Below are 19,749 nucleotides of genomic sequence, written 5' to 3'. Positions count from 1 at the left end.
AACGGGACATTAAAAACTGTAATGTTTTATGTTTCCCCGAGTCGTGGCTGAACGACGACATGGATAATATACAGTTGGCTGGTTTTTCCATGCATCGGCAAGACAGAACAGCTACCTCCGGTAAGAATTACAGGCAACAGAATTACAGGCAACATCTGCACCGAGCTAAAGCTGCCGCTTTCAAGGAGCGGGACACTAATCCGGACACTTGCCCTCAGAAATCCCGCTATGCCCTCAGACAAACCATCAAACAGGCAAAGTGTCAATACAGGACTAAGATTGAATCCTACTACACCGGCTCTGACACTCGTCGGATGTGGCAGGGCTTGCAAACTATTATGGACTACAAAGGGAAACCCAGCCGCGAGCTGCCCAGTGACGCGAGACTACCAGACGGGCTATATGCCTTTTATGCTCGCTTCAAGGCAAGCAACACTGAAGCATGCATGCATGAGAGCACCAGCTGTTCCGGACGACTGTGTGATCACGGTCTCCGTAGCCGATGTGAGCAAGACCTTTAAACAGGTCAACATGCACAAGGCCGCGGGGCCAGACGGATTACCAGGACGTGTACTCAGAACATGCGCGGACCAACTGGCAAGTGTCTTCACAGACATTTTCAACGTCTCCCTGACCGAGTCTGTAATACCTACATGTTTCAAGCAGACCACCATAGTCCCTGTACCCAAGAGCGCCAAAGTAACCTGCCTAAATGACTACCGCCTCGTAGCACTCACGTTGGTAGCCATGAAGTGCTTTGAAAGGCTGGTCATGGCTCACATCAACACCATCATCCCAGAAACCCTAGACCCACTCCAATTCGCATACCACCTCAAAAGATCCACAGATGACGCAATCTCAATGCTGTTCATTGACTACAGCTCAGCGTTCAACACCATAGTGCCCACAAAGCTCATCATTAAGCTAAGGACCCTGGGACTAAACACCTCCCTCTGCAACTGGATACTGGACTTCCTGGCGGGCCGCCCCCAGGTGGTAAGGATAGGCAACAACACATCTGCTACGCAGGGGTGCGTGCTTAGTCCCCTCTTGTACTCCCTGTTCACCCACGACTACGTGGCCAAGCACGACTCCAACACCATCATTAAGTTTGCTGACGACACAACGGTGGGAGGCCTGATCACCGACAATGATGAGACAGCCTATAGGGAGGAGGTCAGAGACCTCTCCCTCAACATGGACAAGACAAAGGAGCTAATTGCGGACTACAGGAAAAGGAGGGCCGAACACGCCCCCATTCACATCGACAGGGCTGTAGTGGAGCTGGTCGAGAGCTTCAAGTTCCTACAAACTGTCAAGGTCCAAACACACCAAGACAGTGGTGAAGGGGGCACAACAATGCCTATTCCCCTTCAGGAGACTGAAAATATTTGGCATGGGTCCCCAGATCCTCAAAAGGTTCTACAACTGCACCATCGAGAGTATCCTGACCGGTTGCATCACCGCCTGGTATGGCAACTGTTTGGCATCCGACCGTAAGGCGCTACAGAGGGTAATGCGTACGGCCCAGTACATCACTGGGGCCAAGCTTCCTGCCATCCAGGACCTCTATACTAGGCGGTGTCAGAGGAAGGCCCTACAAATTGTCAAAGACTCCAGTCACCCAAGTCATAGACTGTTCTCTCTGCTACCGCATGGCAAGCGGTACCGGAGTGCCAAGTCTAGGTAAAAAAGGCTCCTTAACAGCTTCTACCCCCAAGCAATAAGACTGCTGAACAGCTGAACAAATGGCTACCCTGACTATTTGCATTGTTGTTACTCGCCGTTTTATCTATGCATAGTCACTTTACCACTACCTACATGTACATACTACCTCAATTATCTCGACTAACCTGTACCCCCCCGCACATTGGCTCGGTACCGGTACCCCCTGTATATAGTCTCGTTATTATTATTGTATTGTGTTACTTTTTTTTTTACTTTCGTTTATTTAGTAAATATTTTCTTAACTCTATTTTCTTAAAACTGCATTGTTGATTAAGGGCTTGTAAGTAAGCATTTCACTGTAAGGTCTAAATCTGTTGTATTCGGCGCATGTGACAAATAAGATGTTATTTTATTTGATATGGAACAATATAATATGATATCAATACCATATAATCAGAAGACATTTAGAAACAGAACTCTACTCAAAGGGTGGGTAAAAAACTGCATTTAGATTCCGGATGCGGGCGCGTGCGATAAATATTCATAGATTTATTAAAAGGTAGCTGGGAGCAGTTTGGAGTGGCGACCTCGGTGGAGGCAGGAGCTAGACGCTTTACACATGTGGTGGAGAGAAGATGAGGAGGAGAGAGGGAGTGATGGAGAGAGAGAGAGAGAGGGGAGTGAGAGAGAAAGTGAGAGACACACACACACACACACACATACAGGGAGAGAGAGAGAGAGCGAGATAGTGTGTGGCCAAGCTAAGACAGCCAGAAAGGTGAGAGATGGGCCTCAGCTCTTGACTCCTCTCCCCTCCAGCCTTCAGGCATGCAGATCTAAATGGGGTTCTAGCCCCTAGCGTCTCGCTGGTAATGTCAATCCACTGTAAGCTAAACTAAATGGACCTGGGCCTTACTGGAGATAGACGGGGGATTAGGAGAGGAGTGGAGGGGAAACAATGTAGATGATGTGGAGGAGAAGGAGATGAAGGAAGAGGAAGAGATGGAAAAGGGGGAGGAGGAGGGGGAGGGGAGGATCAGAGAGGAGGATGAGGTATACAGATTAGATATGTAGTTTAGATAAGATTGGCTGCAATCTATAGGGGGTTTGATAATGATGCTAGTAATTATTATATTTGGGATTTGTATGTGGTAACGGCTGCTAACCCAACACATTAACACAATACACTTCTGCAAATGAGTGCTTGTGAAGTAGGGAGTAGGAAATGTGGAGTTTTCCTGTGATAAGATACTGTAGCTGGAATGTACATGGGACCTGATTATCACATAATGTGAGAACATTGGAAAGAACATATGAAATGCATTAACAAGCACTATACACATGCACGCACACACCCCGCAGGCACACACACACACCCTTCACCCCCTGCCCCCCCACACACACACACACACACAAACACACTGAAAATGACTATCTCTCCTCCACACATTGTTCCTATAGAATACTAAGCAGCTCTTCCCAGTGTAGTTACAGTGAGCTCCAAAAGTATTGGGACAGTGACACATTTTTTGTTGTTTTGGCTCCTTACTCCAGCACTTTAGATTTGAAATGATAATATGACTATGAGGTTAAAGTGCAGACTGTCAGCTTTAATTTAACAGTATTTTAATCCATATCGGGTGAACATTTAGAAATTACAGCACTTTTTGTACATTGTCCCCCCATTTTAAGGGACCAAAAGTATTGGGACAAATTCACTTATGTGTATTAAAGTAATAAAAAGGTAAGTATTTGTTCCCATATTCATAGCATGCAATGACTACATCAAGCTTTGTTGGATGCGTTTGCTGTTTGTTTTGGTTGTGTTTAAGATTATTTTCTGCCCAATAGAAATGAATGGTAAAAATGTGTCATTTTGGAGTCACTTTTACTGTAAATAAGAAAATAATATGTTTCTAAACACCTCTACACTAATGTCGATGCTACCATGATTATGGATAATCCTGAATGAATCGTGAATAATGATGATTGAGAAAGTTACAGATGCACAAGTCATACCCCCAAGACATGCTAACCTCTTACCATTGCAATAACAGGGCACAAAATAATCTGAAACACAACCAAAACAAATGCATCCAACAAATGTGTAGAGTCGCAAGCTTGATGTAGTCATTGCGTGCTATGAATTTGGGACCAAATACTTAACTTTTTACTACTTTAATACACATAGAGTATACGTGAATTTGTCCCAATACTTTTGGTCCCCTAAAATGTGGGGACTATGTACCAAAAGTGCTGTAATGTCGGTTCACCCGATATGGATGAAAATACCCTCAAATTAAAGCTGACAGTCTGTACTTTAACCTCATACTCATTGTATCATTTCAAATCCAAAGTGCTGGAGTACAGAGCCAAAACAAACACAAAATTGTCACTGTCCCAATACTTTCGGAGCTCACTGTATATAGAATATTACAGTAGAACTACTCCACAGGACTCTCCACAACCAACAAGTCTCCCTGCTGCTCCCAGGGCTGCTCAGCTCTGCCTAGTTCAGGTCTGAGGGATGTTCCTCATAATGTTCAGAAGCATGCTAAGTGATGTGACAGACTTAATAAATAAAGCTGTTACTTACTCAGGTGAGGGTTGACAGGAGCTGAAAAAACAAAATGGCAGAGCGAGAGAGAGAGAAAGATATTAGTAAACAATACAATAGTGTTCCATCACTTAAACAGCACTTTGCTGACTCAGACAATGGTTTGGGTTTTGTCCTTGATGTGTACTGAGTCACAATAGATCATAATGTCATAGTACACAAACAGTGTGTAATTTAACCTTATTAACAGAAAGATGTAATGACTGAAAATAAGAAGCAGCTGGTATACTTTGAAGTCTGTTTCCTGATGGCTATCATCTCAACTTCTAATGCCACATTTTCTCAGAGTACAATTAGCTGTAGAGTTTCAATCCCCCATTGGAAATGGAAATGTTAATCAACTTTTAAATGTCATAACTGATAAAGAAATCATCTCCAGTGCAGCAGAGACAATCATTATCAGAGTTAAAGATGGGAAGGGATCCAATAACAAATGAAAGACATTTGAAATAAAAGGGGATACAAATCTGAAATCTGTCCACACGCATGCACGTACACACGTACACACATACACGTACACACACACACACACAGACACACACATTTCCCCCTCCGTGCTATCTCTATCTACTGTGTGAGATTGGGATTACTAAGAATAGCCCGACCACATTAATGAGCTTATAAATAAAACAGATTATCACTATTACCCTTTATTTGTCTTGCTGATGTCTTTACCCAAGGTGACTTCCACTAACAAGTGCCCTAACCTAATTAAATACACTGCGAGGCATGTGAGGCACATAATGTGCCTCATCTCAATAATCTGTAGGAATACCCCTTGGTAGTGTTTGATAAGGGCCAGGAGTTTTGCCTGAATATGTGACGTGATGAGGAAAAATGTAGGGCCTTTTATAACTTTTAACTTGGGCCTAGTCCAGTATAGTGTTCCTATATTAAAATAGCTGTTAGGGTCATTATGCATTCTACCTACCTCTTCTCTGCCTAGCTTCATCAACATTCCTCATTGATCATTTAAGAGGGTTTAGCTCCGTGGCAAACACCGAAACGTCAAGGGTAAAAAAACTGTTTGTTTCAATATAAACCAGTTAGCCCTGCAGTAAATGTTTTGTGGAGTAAATACAATTTAAGCTGTCAGGAAGATGCATGACGTTTTAATGATCGATTCCTGTCCCTGTGAATAGATGTGATACATCAGCTTATCTGCAAAACTGTGTTACCTTTACCAACAATGATTTATGGACACAGCGACTCATGGAAGGAATTGATTTGAATCCACTCGATTAAAACAAGCAATAACAAATCATCCCCACAAAAAAAAACATGTGTAAAGGACTATTGGTTAAGAACTGAAGGGCTGGCTGGGTCTCTTATACACGGAGGCAAACTGAAAGGCCTGAGCGAACGTTATAGAATATGTAATCAAATACATTTTTCTGACTCATTGTTGCAATTTAGCTACAAGGACAGCTGTTTGTCAATCCATAACAAGAAAAGGGAGAAGAATGACAGGAAATAAGAGATAGTGGAACAGAGGAAAGAGGAGAGGAAGAGGGAGGGAGAGGATGATGGAATATAACTAAACGTGTCTGAAGTTGGAAAGAGGAAGGGGGAGGAAAGAGGAGAGAAGAGGAAAGGAGAGGGGGGGAAAGAGAAGAGACAAGAGGAGAGGATGATAAGAGAGGAGAAGAAAGGAGAAGAGAGGAGAGGACAGAAGAGGAGAGAATAAATGCAAGAAGGACGGTTTTAACCTTTATGGAAAGTTTCACACAACACCATCACTGTAGCATGATGTACTACAGTACCCATTAAGCCAAAATACGACCAAACGTGAAGGCAATTATTTTGTAAAGACTTCCATATTTCATTGAAACCAGTAGCCTATTTCTTTCATGTTCTATTGGTTTTAAAATCCACTTTCTTTCATTGTCCAGTAGCCAAAAGGCACAATTCTAGTGATATTAGCAACCCATGCTAGTTGTACATTTCTAAAGGATATTTTCATCACTGTCTCATGAAACCAGCGGTACGCTTTTGACAACAGTGTTTTCCTGCTAACTGCATTATGGAACGAACATTCACTCTTAGCCTACTGCCTTGTGCATTGCTGCACTTATAATGTGAAGACATAATAGTTTATCAACATTTTAAGCTAAACGTTCTGATCTGCTGCATCAGCATCATTGCTTTTTATAATTTTTTGATGTAGCCTAGGCCTACTGGTTGTATGAATTTGGGATCTATCATCCCACAAATGTCCCAGAGTTTGTTTGGAATAGGCTATTTATTTCACGCACAGAACAAGAAGCTGACCAATAGAAATGGTACATTCGTGCTGTGGGGATGTTTTTCATCGGCAGGGACTGGGAAACTGGTCAGAATGGAAGGAATGATGGATGGCGCTAAATACAGGGAAATTCTTGAGAGAAACCTGTTTCAGTCTTCCAGAGATTTGAGACTGGGACGGAGGTTCACCTTCCAGCAGGACAATGACCCTAAGCATACTGCTAAAGCAACACTTGAGTGGTTTAAGGGGAAACATTTAAATGTCTTGGAATGGCCTATTGAGAATCTGTGGTATGACTTAAAGATTGCTGTACACCAGCGGAACCCATCCAACTTGAAGGAGCTGGAACAGTTTTGCCTTGAAGAATGGGCAAAAATCCCAGTGGCAAGATATGCCAACCTTATAGAGACATACCCCAAGAGACTTGCAGCTGTAATTGTTGCAAAAGGTGGCTCTACAAAGTATTGACTTTGGGGGGGTGAATAGTTATGCACGCTCAAGTTTTCTGTTTTTGTGTCTTATTTCTTGTTTGTTTCTTCAAAGTGGTAGGCATGTTGTGTAAATCAAATGATACAAAAAAATCAATTTTATTTCCAGGTTGTAAGGCAACAAAATAGGAAAAATGCCAAGGAGCGTGAATACTTTCGCAAGCCACTGTACACATACACTAAATGACCAAAAGTATGTGGACACCTGCTCGTCGAACATACTACTAGATGTCTGCCAGTGCATCTTGTTTCAAATCCACCATGTTAACTGTGATACGATATGAGTTTATTGACCGCCACACACATTAGGGGCCCGGCCAGAATGCACGCACGCACGCACGAACACACGCACGCACACACACACACACACACACACACACACACACACACACACACACACACACACACACACACACACACACACACACACACACACACATACACACAGGGGCCGGCTAGGACACGCACGCACGCATGCACATGCACACACACACACACACACACAGAGAGACTTAATCTTGGCAGGCTGCCCTGTCCACTGGTCCGCTACTGTATTACAAAGCAGATCGTTCAATGGCAAGGCTCAAGGTCCCGATAGCCCAGAACAACCCGACTGCTCATAAACAGACAATCCCCAATCCCAACCACCGCTCTGCTCTCTCTCCAAAATTCACATCAATCACGTTTAAAGGGTCTGGTTTTGGAGAGCAGCCATCTCTTTCTGAGAAAAACTGTGACGGCATGTTCATGGCTCAAAACCACCCATCGGGTTAATCACTGTGAATTCCAGAAACTGCTTGAATCTCAAGGACAAAATAACTTTGGGATCACATCGGTGTGTCCATCATTTGAAGTGTTTTCTCTTTCTCACTTTTTTTCTGTCTTTCTGCTTCTGTCTCTCTATCTAGCTTTCTGTGGATGCATCCACAGGCCATCACTATTCTTCAATCTCCAGCATGTCTCCTGCGCCGAGAGAGGGAAGGAGAGGAGGAGAGAGGAGGAGAGAGAACAAATTGGCGAGAGTGACTTTAATCCCCTCACTCTGAGGTTCTGCGTGGATGACCTTAACAGCAGTAGTGTAAACTGCAGGGGATGGCTCAGCCTTGTCCCTGGACACAGTGACACAGACAGGAGACAAGTAAGAGAACAGAATCACACAACTGGCTTCCCAGTGACCCGCTGACCTGGGGTAGAGGGCGTTAGAGAGGTCACCCACAGCACAATGCTAGATATACTCACAGTCAGATTTAGTGAGGGTTTGATGCAAGGGGAAACATGATAGGGCAGACATTACATTTCAGCACAAAAGCAACCTATAATAGAGAGCCTTCGTTATACTGCCAATGTGTGTGACAGTAAGGTGGCCACCTACACATTAAATCTGTTTTGGAAGGGCTGTTGGAAAGCGAAAACTGAATTTCGATCAGCAAACAGCTGCTGACTTTGTCACAACAGCAGAATCCAAGAGAGTGTGGGAGAGTGGTGACACTGCCATTCTTCATACCCCAGCCAGCTTGGGACACTAAGCAGTTTTCACCAACAAACACACACAGCAAACCTGCTACCCTCTGATATTTGGCCCACATAGGAGGGATTGCTCATCCTGCCGTACTGTCAGACCCAAATCTGTGTACTAGACCATCATCATCATCATAATCATCATCGTCATAGTCAACATCATCATCACAGAAGACAATGATGAGCTAGGTCTAACTCAATCTAGGTCTACAGGAAATTGGTCTAATGTTGATCCATAGTCATTATCTTACTTTCCTGCAACTCAAAAACACTATGAAACATATGGCAAATTATATTTCCTATCAACTAGCTAACCTCAGGTAGTATAATAACAGTGTAATAATGACATATCTTTTCATCAGATTCTTGATGTCTCTGCTTTGATTACAGGATATGCCTAGGGATATCCACTCACTCATTAAACTCAGTTCCTCTATTTATTAGTTTGAAGAATCACATAAAGTATGAGAGTGATAATGATAGTAGCATGGTAATTCCAACAATATTTCATATGCCAGTCTCAAGTTTAAAGTTTTAATGTCACATGCACAAGTACAGTGAAATGTAGTTCTTGCAAACTCAAAACCCAACAATGCAATAAGCAATAACAATGTAATACTAGAAAAGAAAACACATGAGAAATAAGAAGAAATATGAAGAACACAATAAGTAAGTTAGCATACCATATACAGGGTCAGCTCCAATACCATATTTACAATGTGCAGGGATACTGGAGTGATGGAGGTAGATATGTATACATTTACATTTACATTTTAGTCATTTAGCAGACGCTCTTATCCAGAGCGACTTACAGTTAGTGAATGCATACATAATTATTTTTTTTCATACTGGCCCCCCGTGGGAAACGAACCCACATCCCGGCCGGCCAAACCCTCCCCTACCTTGGACGATGCTGGACCAATTGTGCGCCGCCCATGGGTATACAGGTAAGGGGACCAGGAACAGGATATACTGTAAGAGTAGCAGCATCTTGTATGTGAGTGGGTGTGCGTGTGTGTAGAGTCAGTATAAATGTATGTGCATATTATGTGTGAGTGAGCAGATGATGGAGTGAGTGTGTTTGTGAGTGTAAAGGGCCCTGTGAGTGTGCATAATAAAAGGTCAATAGGGATACAAGGTTAACTCAGATTGTTAGTGTTAGCTATTTATCAGTCTTATTGCTTGGGGATAGAAGCTGTTCAAGAGCCTGTTGGTGCCAGACTTGATGCTCCGGTACTGCTTGCGATTTTCCGGGCCTTCCTACCACACCGCCTGATATAGATGTTCTGGACGGCATGGAGCTCGGCCCCAGTGATGACCTGGGCTGTCTGCACCACCCTCTGTAGCGCCATGCGATCGAGGGCAGTGCTATTGCCATACCAGGCAGTGATGCAGCCAGTCAAAATGCTCTCAATGGTACAGCTGTAGAACCTTTTGAGGATTTGAGGGCCCATGCCAAACCTTTTCAACCTCCTGAGGGGGTAGAGGCGCTGTTGCGCATTCTTCACGACTGTGCGTGTGCGTTTGGGCCATGTTAAGTCTTTAGTGATTTGAACACCGAGGAACTTGAAGCTCTCGACCTGCTCCACTGCCGCCCTGTCGATGTGGATGGGGGCATGCTCCACTGCTCGCCCCCCCCCCCCCATTTCCTGTAGTCCACGATCAGCTCCCTGGTCTTACTGACGTTGAGGAAGAGGTTGTTGTTTTGGCACCACACTGCCAGGTCACTGACCTCCTCCTTTTAGGCTGACTCATCGTCGCCGGTGATCAGGCCTACCACCGTTGTGTCGTCAGCAAACTTGATAATGGTGTTGGAGTTGTGCGTGGCCGCGCAGTCGTGGGTGAACAGGGAGTACAGGAGGGGGACTAAGCACACATCCTCTGGGGTCGGTGACAGCCCTCACACCCGGCACGATGTTGTTGTTGTCAAAGATTGCATAAAATGCATTGAGTTCGTCTGGTAGAGAGGCATGGTTGGGCAGACCACGATTGGGTCTTCCTTTGTCATCCGTAATGGACTGTAGTCCTTGCCACATGCGGCAGGCATCGGCGCCTGTATAATATGATTCCACCTTATTCCTATATTGTCCTTTTGCTTGTTTGATGACTCTGAAGAGGTCATAGGGGGACTTCTTGGACTTATTCCTGTCCTCGGCTGTAGCATCAGGGTTGTCTACGATAGCTCTGTGTTCGGTAGCCCTGTCCTTTAGTTTAGCGCCAACCTCGGTGTTAATCCAGGGCTTTTGATTGGGGAAATCAATCCCTAGCATACAGCCTTTCCGCTAGCCTGCTAGCATGTGGTTGTGTAGTAGTGGGAGGTAATGCAGTCCTAGGCCCATTCCTTGGCCTAGGCTACAGTAATTAGCTATTTGCACAGTCACATGCACGCACACACACATACGGGCACACTGGGGCTTTGAGCCGCTCAGAGCTGCAGCAACAGCCTCTCACAGCTCTGATGAGCTGCAGTAAAATGGAATCATTCAAAACTTCAGCAGTCAGGCAGCAGATCATCTCAGGTTGTAGAACACAGCATCGCAGGCAGGCAGACGGTATGTGACAAGCTAGCAGCAAAGTCAGTGTCAGAGTGCTTCTCAATCACAGGTCCTATAGCTTAACTAGCTTTGCTAACAAACATCAGAAAGTATTCACACCCCTTAACATTTTCCACATTTTGTTGTGTTACAGCCTGACTTTAAAATTGATTAAATTGAGATTTTGTGTCACTGATCTACACACAATACCCCATAATGTCAAAGTGGAATTATGTTTTTAGAAATGTTTACAAATTAATTAAAAATGAAAAGCTGAAATCAATAAATATTCAACCCTTTAACAAATCACATAACAAGTTGCATGGACTCTTTCTGTGTACAATAATAGTGGTTAACATGATTGTTGAATGACTTCCCCATCTCTGTACCCCACACATACAATTATCTGTAAGATCCCTCAATTAAGTAGTGAATTTCAAGCACATATTCAACCACAGTCCAGGGAGGTTTTTCAAAGACCCGCAAAGAAGGGCACCGATTGGTACACTAAGTGACCAAAAGTATGTGGACACCTGCTTGTCGAACATCTCATTCAGAATCATGGGCATTAATATGGAGTTGGTCCCCCCTTTGTGCTATAACAGCCTCCACTCTTCTGGGAAGGCTTTCCACTAGATGTTGGAACACTGCTGCGGGGACATGCTTCCAATCAGCCACTTAGACAATTAGTGAGGTCGGGCACTGATGTTGGGCGATTAGGGCTGGCTCGCAGTCGGCGTTCCAATTCATCCCAAAGGTGTTCGATGGGGTTGAGGTCAGGGCTCTGTGCAGGCCAGTCAAGTTCTTCCACACAGATCTCGACAAACCATTTCTGTATGGACCTCGCTTTGTGCACGGAGGCATTGTCATGTTGAAACAGGAAAGGGCCTTCCCCAAACTGTTGCCACAAAGTTGGAAGCACAGAATCATCTACAATGTAATTGTATGCTGTAGCATTAAGATTTCCCTTCACTGGAACTAAGGGGCCTAGCCCAAACCATGAAAAACAGCCCCAGACCTTGATTCCTCCTCCACAAACTTACACTTGGCACTTTGCATTCAGGCAGGTAGCGTTCTCCTGGCATCCGCCAAACCCAGATTTGTCTGTCGAACTGCCAGATGGTGAAGCGTGATTCATCACTCCAGAGAACACGTTTCTACTGCTCCAGAGTCCAATGGCAGAGAGCCTTACACCACTCCAGCCGACACTTGGCATTGCGCATGGTGATCTTAGGCTTGTGTGCGGCAGCTCGGCCATGGAAACCCATTTCATGAAGAACAGTTATTGTGATGACATTGCTTCCATAGGCAGTTTGGAACTCGGTAGTGAGTGTTACAACCGAGGACAGATGATTTTTACGCGCTTCAGCACTCGGCGGTCCCGTTTTGTGAGCTTGTGTGGCCTACCACGTCACGGCTGAGCCGTTGTTGCTCCTAGAAGTTTCCACTTCACTATAACAGCACATACAGTTGACCGGGGCAGCTCTAGCAGGGCAGAAATTTGACAAACGGACTTGTTGGATAGGTGGCATCCTATGACGGTGCCACGTTGAAAGTCACTGCAGTAAGGCCATTCTACTGCCAATGTTTGTTTATGGAGATTGCATGGTTGTGTGCTCGATGTTATACACCTGTCAGCAACAGAATTCACTCATTTGAAAGGGTGTCCACATATTTCTGTATATATAGCGTAGATGTGTAAAAATGAAAAAGGCAGACACTGAATCTCCCTTTGAGCATGGTGAAGTTATTAATTAGGCTTTGGATGGTGTATCAATACACCCAGTCACTACAAAGATACAGGCATCCTTCCTAACTCAGTTGCCGGAAAGGAAAGAAACTGCTCAGGGATTTCACCATGAGGCCAATGGTGATTTTAAAACATTTACAGAGTTTAATAGTTGTGATATGAGAAAACTGAGGAAGGATCAACAATATTGTAGTTACTCCACAATACGACCCTAAATGACAGAGTGAAAAGAAGAAAGCATGTACAGAATAAAAATATTCCAAAACATGCATCCTGTTTGCAACAAGGCACTTAAGAAATTAACTTTTTGTCCTGAATACAAATCGTTATGTTTGTGGCAAATCCAACACAACACATCACTGAGTACCACTCTTCAAATTTTCAAGCATGGCAGTGGCTGCATCATGTTATGGGTATGCTTGTCATCGGCAAGGACTATGGAGTTTTTTTGTTTGTTGGATAAATAGAAACAGAATACAACTAAGCATAGGCAAAATCCTAGAGGAAAACCTGGTTGTCTGCTTTCCAATAGACACTGGGAGAAAAATTCACCTTTCAGCAGGAAAATAACCTATAACACAAGGCCAAATCTAGACTGGAATTGCTTACCAAGATGACATTGAATGTTCCTGAGTGGACTAGTTACAGTTTTGACTTAAATTGTCTTCAAAATCTATGACAAGACTTGAAAATGGCTTTCTAGCAATGATCAACAACCAACTTGACAGATTGAAGAATTTAAAAAAGAATAATGGGCAAATATTGTACAATCGAGGTGTGCAAAGACTTACCCAAAAAGACTATCTGCCAAATGTGTTTCTAATATGTATTGACTCAGGGGGATGAATACTTATAGATATATTAGTTTTTTATACTTCATTTTATTTAAAAAAAATGTTAGAATTGTTTTACCACTTTGACATTACAGAGTATTTTGTGAAGATCATTGACCAAAAATGACATCTAAATCCATTTGAATCCCATTTTAACACAACAAACTGTGGAAAAAGTCAAGGGGAGTGAATACTTTCTAAAGGCACTGTATGTGTTTTTGGCTCTCTGGGTTGGCATGCTAGCCAAGCTAGCTCCTGTAGCTCACTGTCAACATTTTATTTTAATTTGGGGTTAGCTAGTATAGATAGCCTAGCCAGCTACGATAGCTTCACTTGCTGTCAACAATCTAATGGATTTTGTCAGATCAATAAGTATGCACTTTATTATCTATCAGGGCACTGGATGATCTAGTCAATATCTTAATCAGTGACTATCTGCCCTGACAACTGACCTCTCTGTCTGTTAGCAACCTGCCTCGTCTTCCTGTTGTTAACAACCTCTTACTGTTACGCTGTGTTCAGAGGTCTAGTTGTCATGACTACATCATCACAGGATCATCACAGGATGACACACATACCTAATGAAGGATGTTACCCTGTAGCTGTAGCAGTAGTTCAGGACCACAGTAGGAGACCACTGACTTCATTCACACTTCACATTGAATATTTCTTGTCCTCATTTTCATATTTTTAGCTTAATCATCATACAATATACGCCTGCTTGGTGTTGTTACATTCCCAATCAAATCGACCAAATTCTAGTATCTTTCCCAAAATGTCTAGGAATATTCCTGGAATCAGAAGGAATTAGCAGAATATCCAGAATTCTCCAACCAGGATATCTGTAAATCCTGGGAATTAGGGGAAAATTACCGGAATTTGCAACCCGAAACATACAGAGACCGATCCAGTGGTTTACTCACCACTGTAGGTGATGATCCTGATGGTGGAGTCCCCCTCTCCGAAGCGTGTGATGGGGGTGAGGCGCACCTCGTAGGCTGCAGGCTTGATGAGCTCTGTCAGGTTGTGTGTGATCAGCTCTCCCTTGGTGATGGTTCCATCCACGGGGATCTCCTGCTCCCACCACCGCTGGAGCCCCGTCTGGATGGGAGGACACATTACAACAGAGTTAGAATTAGTGGAACGAACACACACACATGCATGAATCCAGGGGCATGCATACACGCACACGCACACGCACACACACACACACACACACATACACACACACACACACACACACACACACACACACACACACACACACAGTTCAAAGAACACTATGAGTCTCCCACATTCCGGTGATTCAAACCAGTGTTGCCTTCATAAACAGAGAAGAACAGTGAGTACAGGTTGAATCAGATTGAATTGGAATGAGTGTCCTGAATGTAGTCTATAAAGCTCTACAAGGAAGGGGGCATGACCAGTAGTGATGCATTCTCAAGACTTCATGCCTTTCCCTTCTCATCCTTATCAACAGCCTCTCATCAAACATGGTCATCTTTGAAGTTTCCCTCTAACCACAGTCCACATGTTTCTCTATCCATCGCATCACACAGACCGGGCCGCTATCTTAAAAGAGACTAACCGTAAACAGAATTTTCCATCACATCTTTATATGTTGCTCTCCCGTGAACCTGCTTTCAGGTGATGATCTAATTTAAGTCATCATCACACGGTCACTGCTATTCTTGCCTGGTGATACAATGGCAAAGTGGCTTTGAACCAGTGCGGAATTCAAAGAAGCAAAGTGATGCATTCCACATTCATTGGGAACCATCAAAGGGCTTGAACATGAGAGAGAACAAGGAAAAAGAGGGGTGTATTTTCTCCTATAGAGGATCAGTTAGGATAGCAGAGACCTGGAAAAGAGAATGGTAACAGCTTTTGCATCACAAATAGTCACCATATGCCATTGTGAATGAATGTTGCCAGGATAGAGAGAAAGGGAGAGTGAGACGAGAGAGAGAGAGAGAGAGAGAGAGAGAGAGAGAGAGAGAGAGAGAGAGAGAGAGAGAGAGAGAGAGAGAAGCGATGGATGAGTTTGTAAGGATGCGCTGTGTGTGTGTGTGTGTTCATGTGTGTGCATTTGTGGGTGTGTTTGGTAGGCCAGAGCCAATTAAGTAATTAACCAGTGTGTGTCTGCTCTGTAATTACCAAGTAAGAGTTAGGTTCACAGGTAAATAGCTCTGGTTTTGTCTGTTATTTATAATTGTAGACAGGCTGTAACAGTTTGCCCCAACCCTTTTAATTTCCACTGTACCACAGAGTCCAAAAGGCACCTCTGCTAATTGGCATGAATTGGAAGGGTTCGGAGATGAGTCTGATGAAGTGTGTGTGTGTGTGTGTGTGTGTGCATGAATGTGCGTCGCTGTGTATGTGTGCATATGAGTGCATGCGAGTATCCATGCATGTGTGTGTGTGAATGATTAAGTGTGTACAATGCTGTTAGGGGCAGATGGAGGCCTTAAATGCCAATCCTGGCTCCAGAACCACTTCGCCTCAAACTCTGACTGAACAAATGGAAGCTGATGACTCCATCTTTCCGTCATCAGGGAACAGAATAGTCTTTTAAATAGTTAATTAAATCTATAATTGCTATCTACAGAAGCCTTTTACTATTTTAATGTGATTTGCAACAGTGCATCTCTGTTCGACTTCTTTAGGTTTGGTGCTTCTGTTTTATTCTCCCATTAATGTTTGTTTGACTTGATGCAATTATCATTTTCTGCGTGTATCTCATTACCTTTCACTCGTAGTGTTTCTTCACAGGGAGTCAGACAGAGGCAGAGTGCCCTATCACATTTAAATTCACTTGACTGCAGCAACAGTTTGAGGGATTTTTATGGTACCTTTAAGAACCAGAGAAGTTGATCAAATGGAAGGGAGCATAGTGAAACATAGGACTAATCAAAATGGCTTTCAACATTAGGAGAGAGAGAGAGAGAGAGGGGGGGGGGGGAGACAGATTGGCTGCATGTAATTAGTCTGCTGCTATTGATCTGTGCTGCTCTTCGCCCCGCTCACTGATCCAACACTGACTGACAGATCAATTGACTGAGGAGGAGGAGGCGAGAGAGAGACAGAAAGAGAAGAGTAAGAAGGATAAGGCTGTCATTGCTTCCTCCTCCTCCCTCCCTCCCTCTCACTCTCCCTCTCTCTCTCGTTCCCTCTCTCCTCCTTACTCATTCATGTCCCATTGCTTTCTCAATCGCAAAGAGCGATGAAAACAGAACGCTCATTGTGGAAGTGGAAAAGAAAAAGGGTTCAATCATTTCTTGGCAGATTAAACATGAAGAGGCTCACCTTAAAGGTAAATGTTACCGATAGGCTCCCTCTTAACTCCCCTAAAGCATAACACCTCCTGTATCTAAGACAACAGCAGGTAGGGAGGCCCGGGATACACAGCCTAGTTGAGATGCACTCCACTACCTTGAGGTAGCCATGGGAGGAAAAAAAGTGGAAAGAAAATGAATTCCCGCAAACAATGATTTTCTGCTTGCCAGGTAGGAGATAAAAAAACAAAAGCAAGAGTGAGCAAACAGGCAGGACTATTTCCTTGCCTTTTCTTTTTCTCTCCAAACAACAGCAGAAGAGATTGTAATGTTAATGTGATTGCTGAATTATTGTGGGCCCAATTTAGCACCCGCGCAGAATTAATCTGTGAAACTGTGAAAAGGACCAGTTGAATTCCAGCGAAGGGAGAGTAAATGTGTCTTCCTGGCAAGGTCTCAAAAACCAGCCTGCCTGGAAGCAGGAAGCCGGCGTACCACGGCGAATGAACGAATCACGTGAATGCAACCAAATGTATTATCAAACAGGCCGACTGAGATCGTTGACAGATAAATCCTTGCGGTACACAAACAAGCCCGGTTTTAATGGGTTTTTCAAGCGTAAATTCAGGACGGGGTGTAGTAGGAAACAATTATGGAATTATACTATTTATCGGAAAAACTGATTAGAACTACAACTATTAGACTCTGTATTAGACTCACTCAGTTTGGGCAGAAATGTGAGGACGTCAGTTCAGAAGGCTTAACTGTCGCCTGTAATGCAGTGGTTCTGAATAAGAGCTTACACTTAACCAATAAAGGCTAACAAATACAATAGCATACAGCCCTGAAATCAATCTATAAATATTTCCCTGTAATCGTTGTGGTTATTGCGATCAAGGCTGCCATGATCAACATTCTCAGACCGTCAACAGACAGACAGGCCCATGCAGAGACCTACAGTAGCGTACATTTCTACATTATATTTCTGTATGTTCTGAAAGTCAATGCCTGCTGTGACCAATGGGAGGGTGCCACATTGTCACAGTAGGGGGTTATGGGTACAACGAAAGAGACCACATAAAGTGGCATCAAGCCTCAGCTTAATGACGCTACCAACATGTTAATGTAATACAATTGGGTGACGAAACAGTTGCTGTTGAAAAAGCTAGATGGGGGACTATTGTCTTTCACTATAATGTAGGAAGTGTCAGACAGTGAGAAAAGAGAGAAAAAGAGAGAGGAGGGATCACTACTCCCAAGTGGCGCAGTGGTCTAAGGCACTGCATCGCAGTGCTAGCTGTGCCACTAGAGATCCTGGTTCGAATCCAGGCTCTATCGTAGCTGGCCGTGACCGGGAGACCCATGGGGTGGCGCACAATTGGCCCAGCGTCGTCCAGGGTAGGGGAGGGAATGGCCTGCAGGGATGTAGCTCAGTTGGTAGAGCATGGCGTTTGCAACGCCAGGGTTGTGGGTTCGATTCCCACGGGGGGCCAGTATGAAAAATATATATAAAAAATAATAATGTATGCACTCACTAACTGTAAGTCGCTCTGGATAAGAGTGTCTGCTAAATGACTAAAATGTAAATGGATCAGCGGTAGAGGGAAGGAGAGAGAGATTTACATTCTTAAAGTAGCCTAGGCAAACCATAAATCAATGCTGACTGCCTGTCATCTGAAGCCTTTCCTTCATCTGCAGGTAAAAAGGACCAATGGCTGCCACTCCTTTCTCCACATGTTGTTCTCTCTCCACTGGGCCGATGGAGCAGTCCACGTGAACAATAACAAGCAAGCAATGCATAGAATATGGGTTGGGAATATCTACAGAGCCTCTAAGTCCCTGACTGGTTATTCTGATATTCCCTCTATCATGTCACTTTTCTGTCATATGTAAGGCCTTTTTACATCCAGGTTTAGGGTTAGAGTGCACACCCACATAATAATAATAATATGCCATTTAGCAGACGCTTTTAGTCAAAGCGACTTACAGTCATGTGCGCATACATTTTTACGTATGGGTGGTCCTGGCGATCGAACCCTCTACCCTGGCGTTACAAGCGCCATGCTCTACCAATTGAGCTACAGAGGACCACGCATGCACACACCTACCTGTCGTATGCCGAGGCGGTAGGCCACAATGCGGTCCACAGCGTTGGGGTTCATCTGGGTCCATTGCAGTTTGAAGCCGTAGACTGTAGGCCGGTTCTGCCACAGAGGACTGTACGTGTCGTAGTAGAACTCTGGGGGATATGCCTTCCCTGTAAACAAAAACCAACATTTAGGACTAATTCATCTTTGTTTTTGCAACTTCCATTTTTGTTCAGCTTTACATGTGGCATCAAGGTAGTAAGGGAACCAAGCCATATGTATCAGAGATACTGGATCAAGATAAATAAGAGGGTCACATGTGAATTGAAGTACAGGTTACCAAAATGCAAACATGTCATGTTGAGTATTTTTCCACAAAATGGCTGCAAGGCATCAACCAGAAGAGTTGCCTCCAGTAACGCTGCACTTTGCCTGTATTTACCACAGTTTGATGAGTCAAGGGTGTGAGATCTTTTGTACAGAAGTCTGTAATCTTTCTCAGGTATCTTGTCAATAAAGCTGTTTGATTTGATCGCCAGCCACATGGTCAGCTGTGTTATTGTCAGGACAGAAAAGTACTGTGTGTTCAGTAAGGTGTTCTAAAGTGGGCTGCTTGACATATTCAATATTTACAGAAGAGACGGAGAGCCAACAAAAAAATTGATTTCTCACAGGTCAAAGTAAACACACTAATACTAAAAAACAGCATTCAAGTGGAGATTCTCTGAAGACAG

The 19,749-nt window shown here is 43.8% G+C and overlaps 1 protein-coding gene across 1 annotated transcript in view; it reads right to left on the bottom strand.

The window, feature by feature from the left end:
* LOC311108674 (MAM domain-containing glycosylphosphatidylinositol anchor protein 2) overlaps nt 1-19,749 on the bottom strand; it is a gene marked incomplete at both ends in the record, with an annotated part of 397,367 nt that overhangs the window by 43,322 nt on the left and 334,296 nt on the right. Inside the window, 3 exons of the mRNA XM_084151384.1 lie at nt 4,265-4,285; nt 14,577-14,754; nt 19,037-19,185. Coding sequence (XP_084007510.1) covers nt 4,265-4,285; nt 14,577-14,754; nt 19,037-19,185 — 348 coding nt within the window. The remainder of the gene's footprint in view (nt 1-4,264; nt 4,286-14,576; nt 14,755-19,036; nt 19,186-19,749) is intronic.

Source organism: Coregonus lavaretus (assembly GCF_964263955.1).
Source record: "Coregonus lavaretus genome assembly, chromosome: 33".
In the NCBI taxonomy this organism is placed as follows: Eukaryota; Metazoa; Chordata; class Actinopteri; order Salmoniformes; family Salmonidae; genus Coregonus; species Coregonus lavaretus.
The sequence above is the reverse complement of the archived record's forward strand: the minus strand, read 5'-3'. Positions and strand labels throughout refer to the sequence as shown.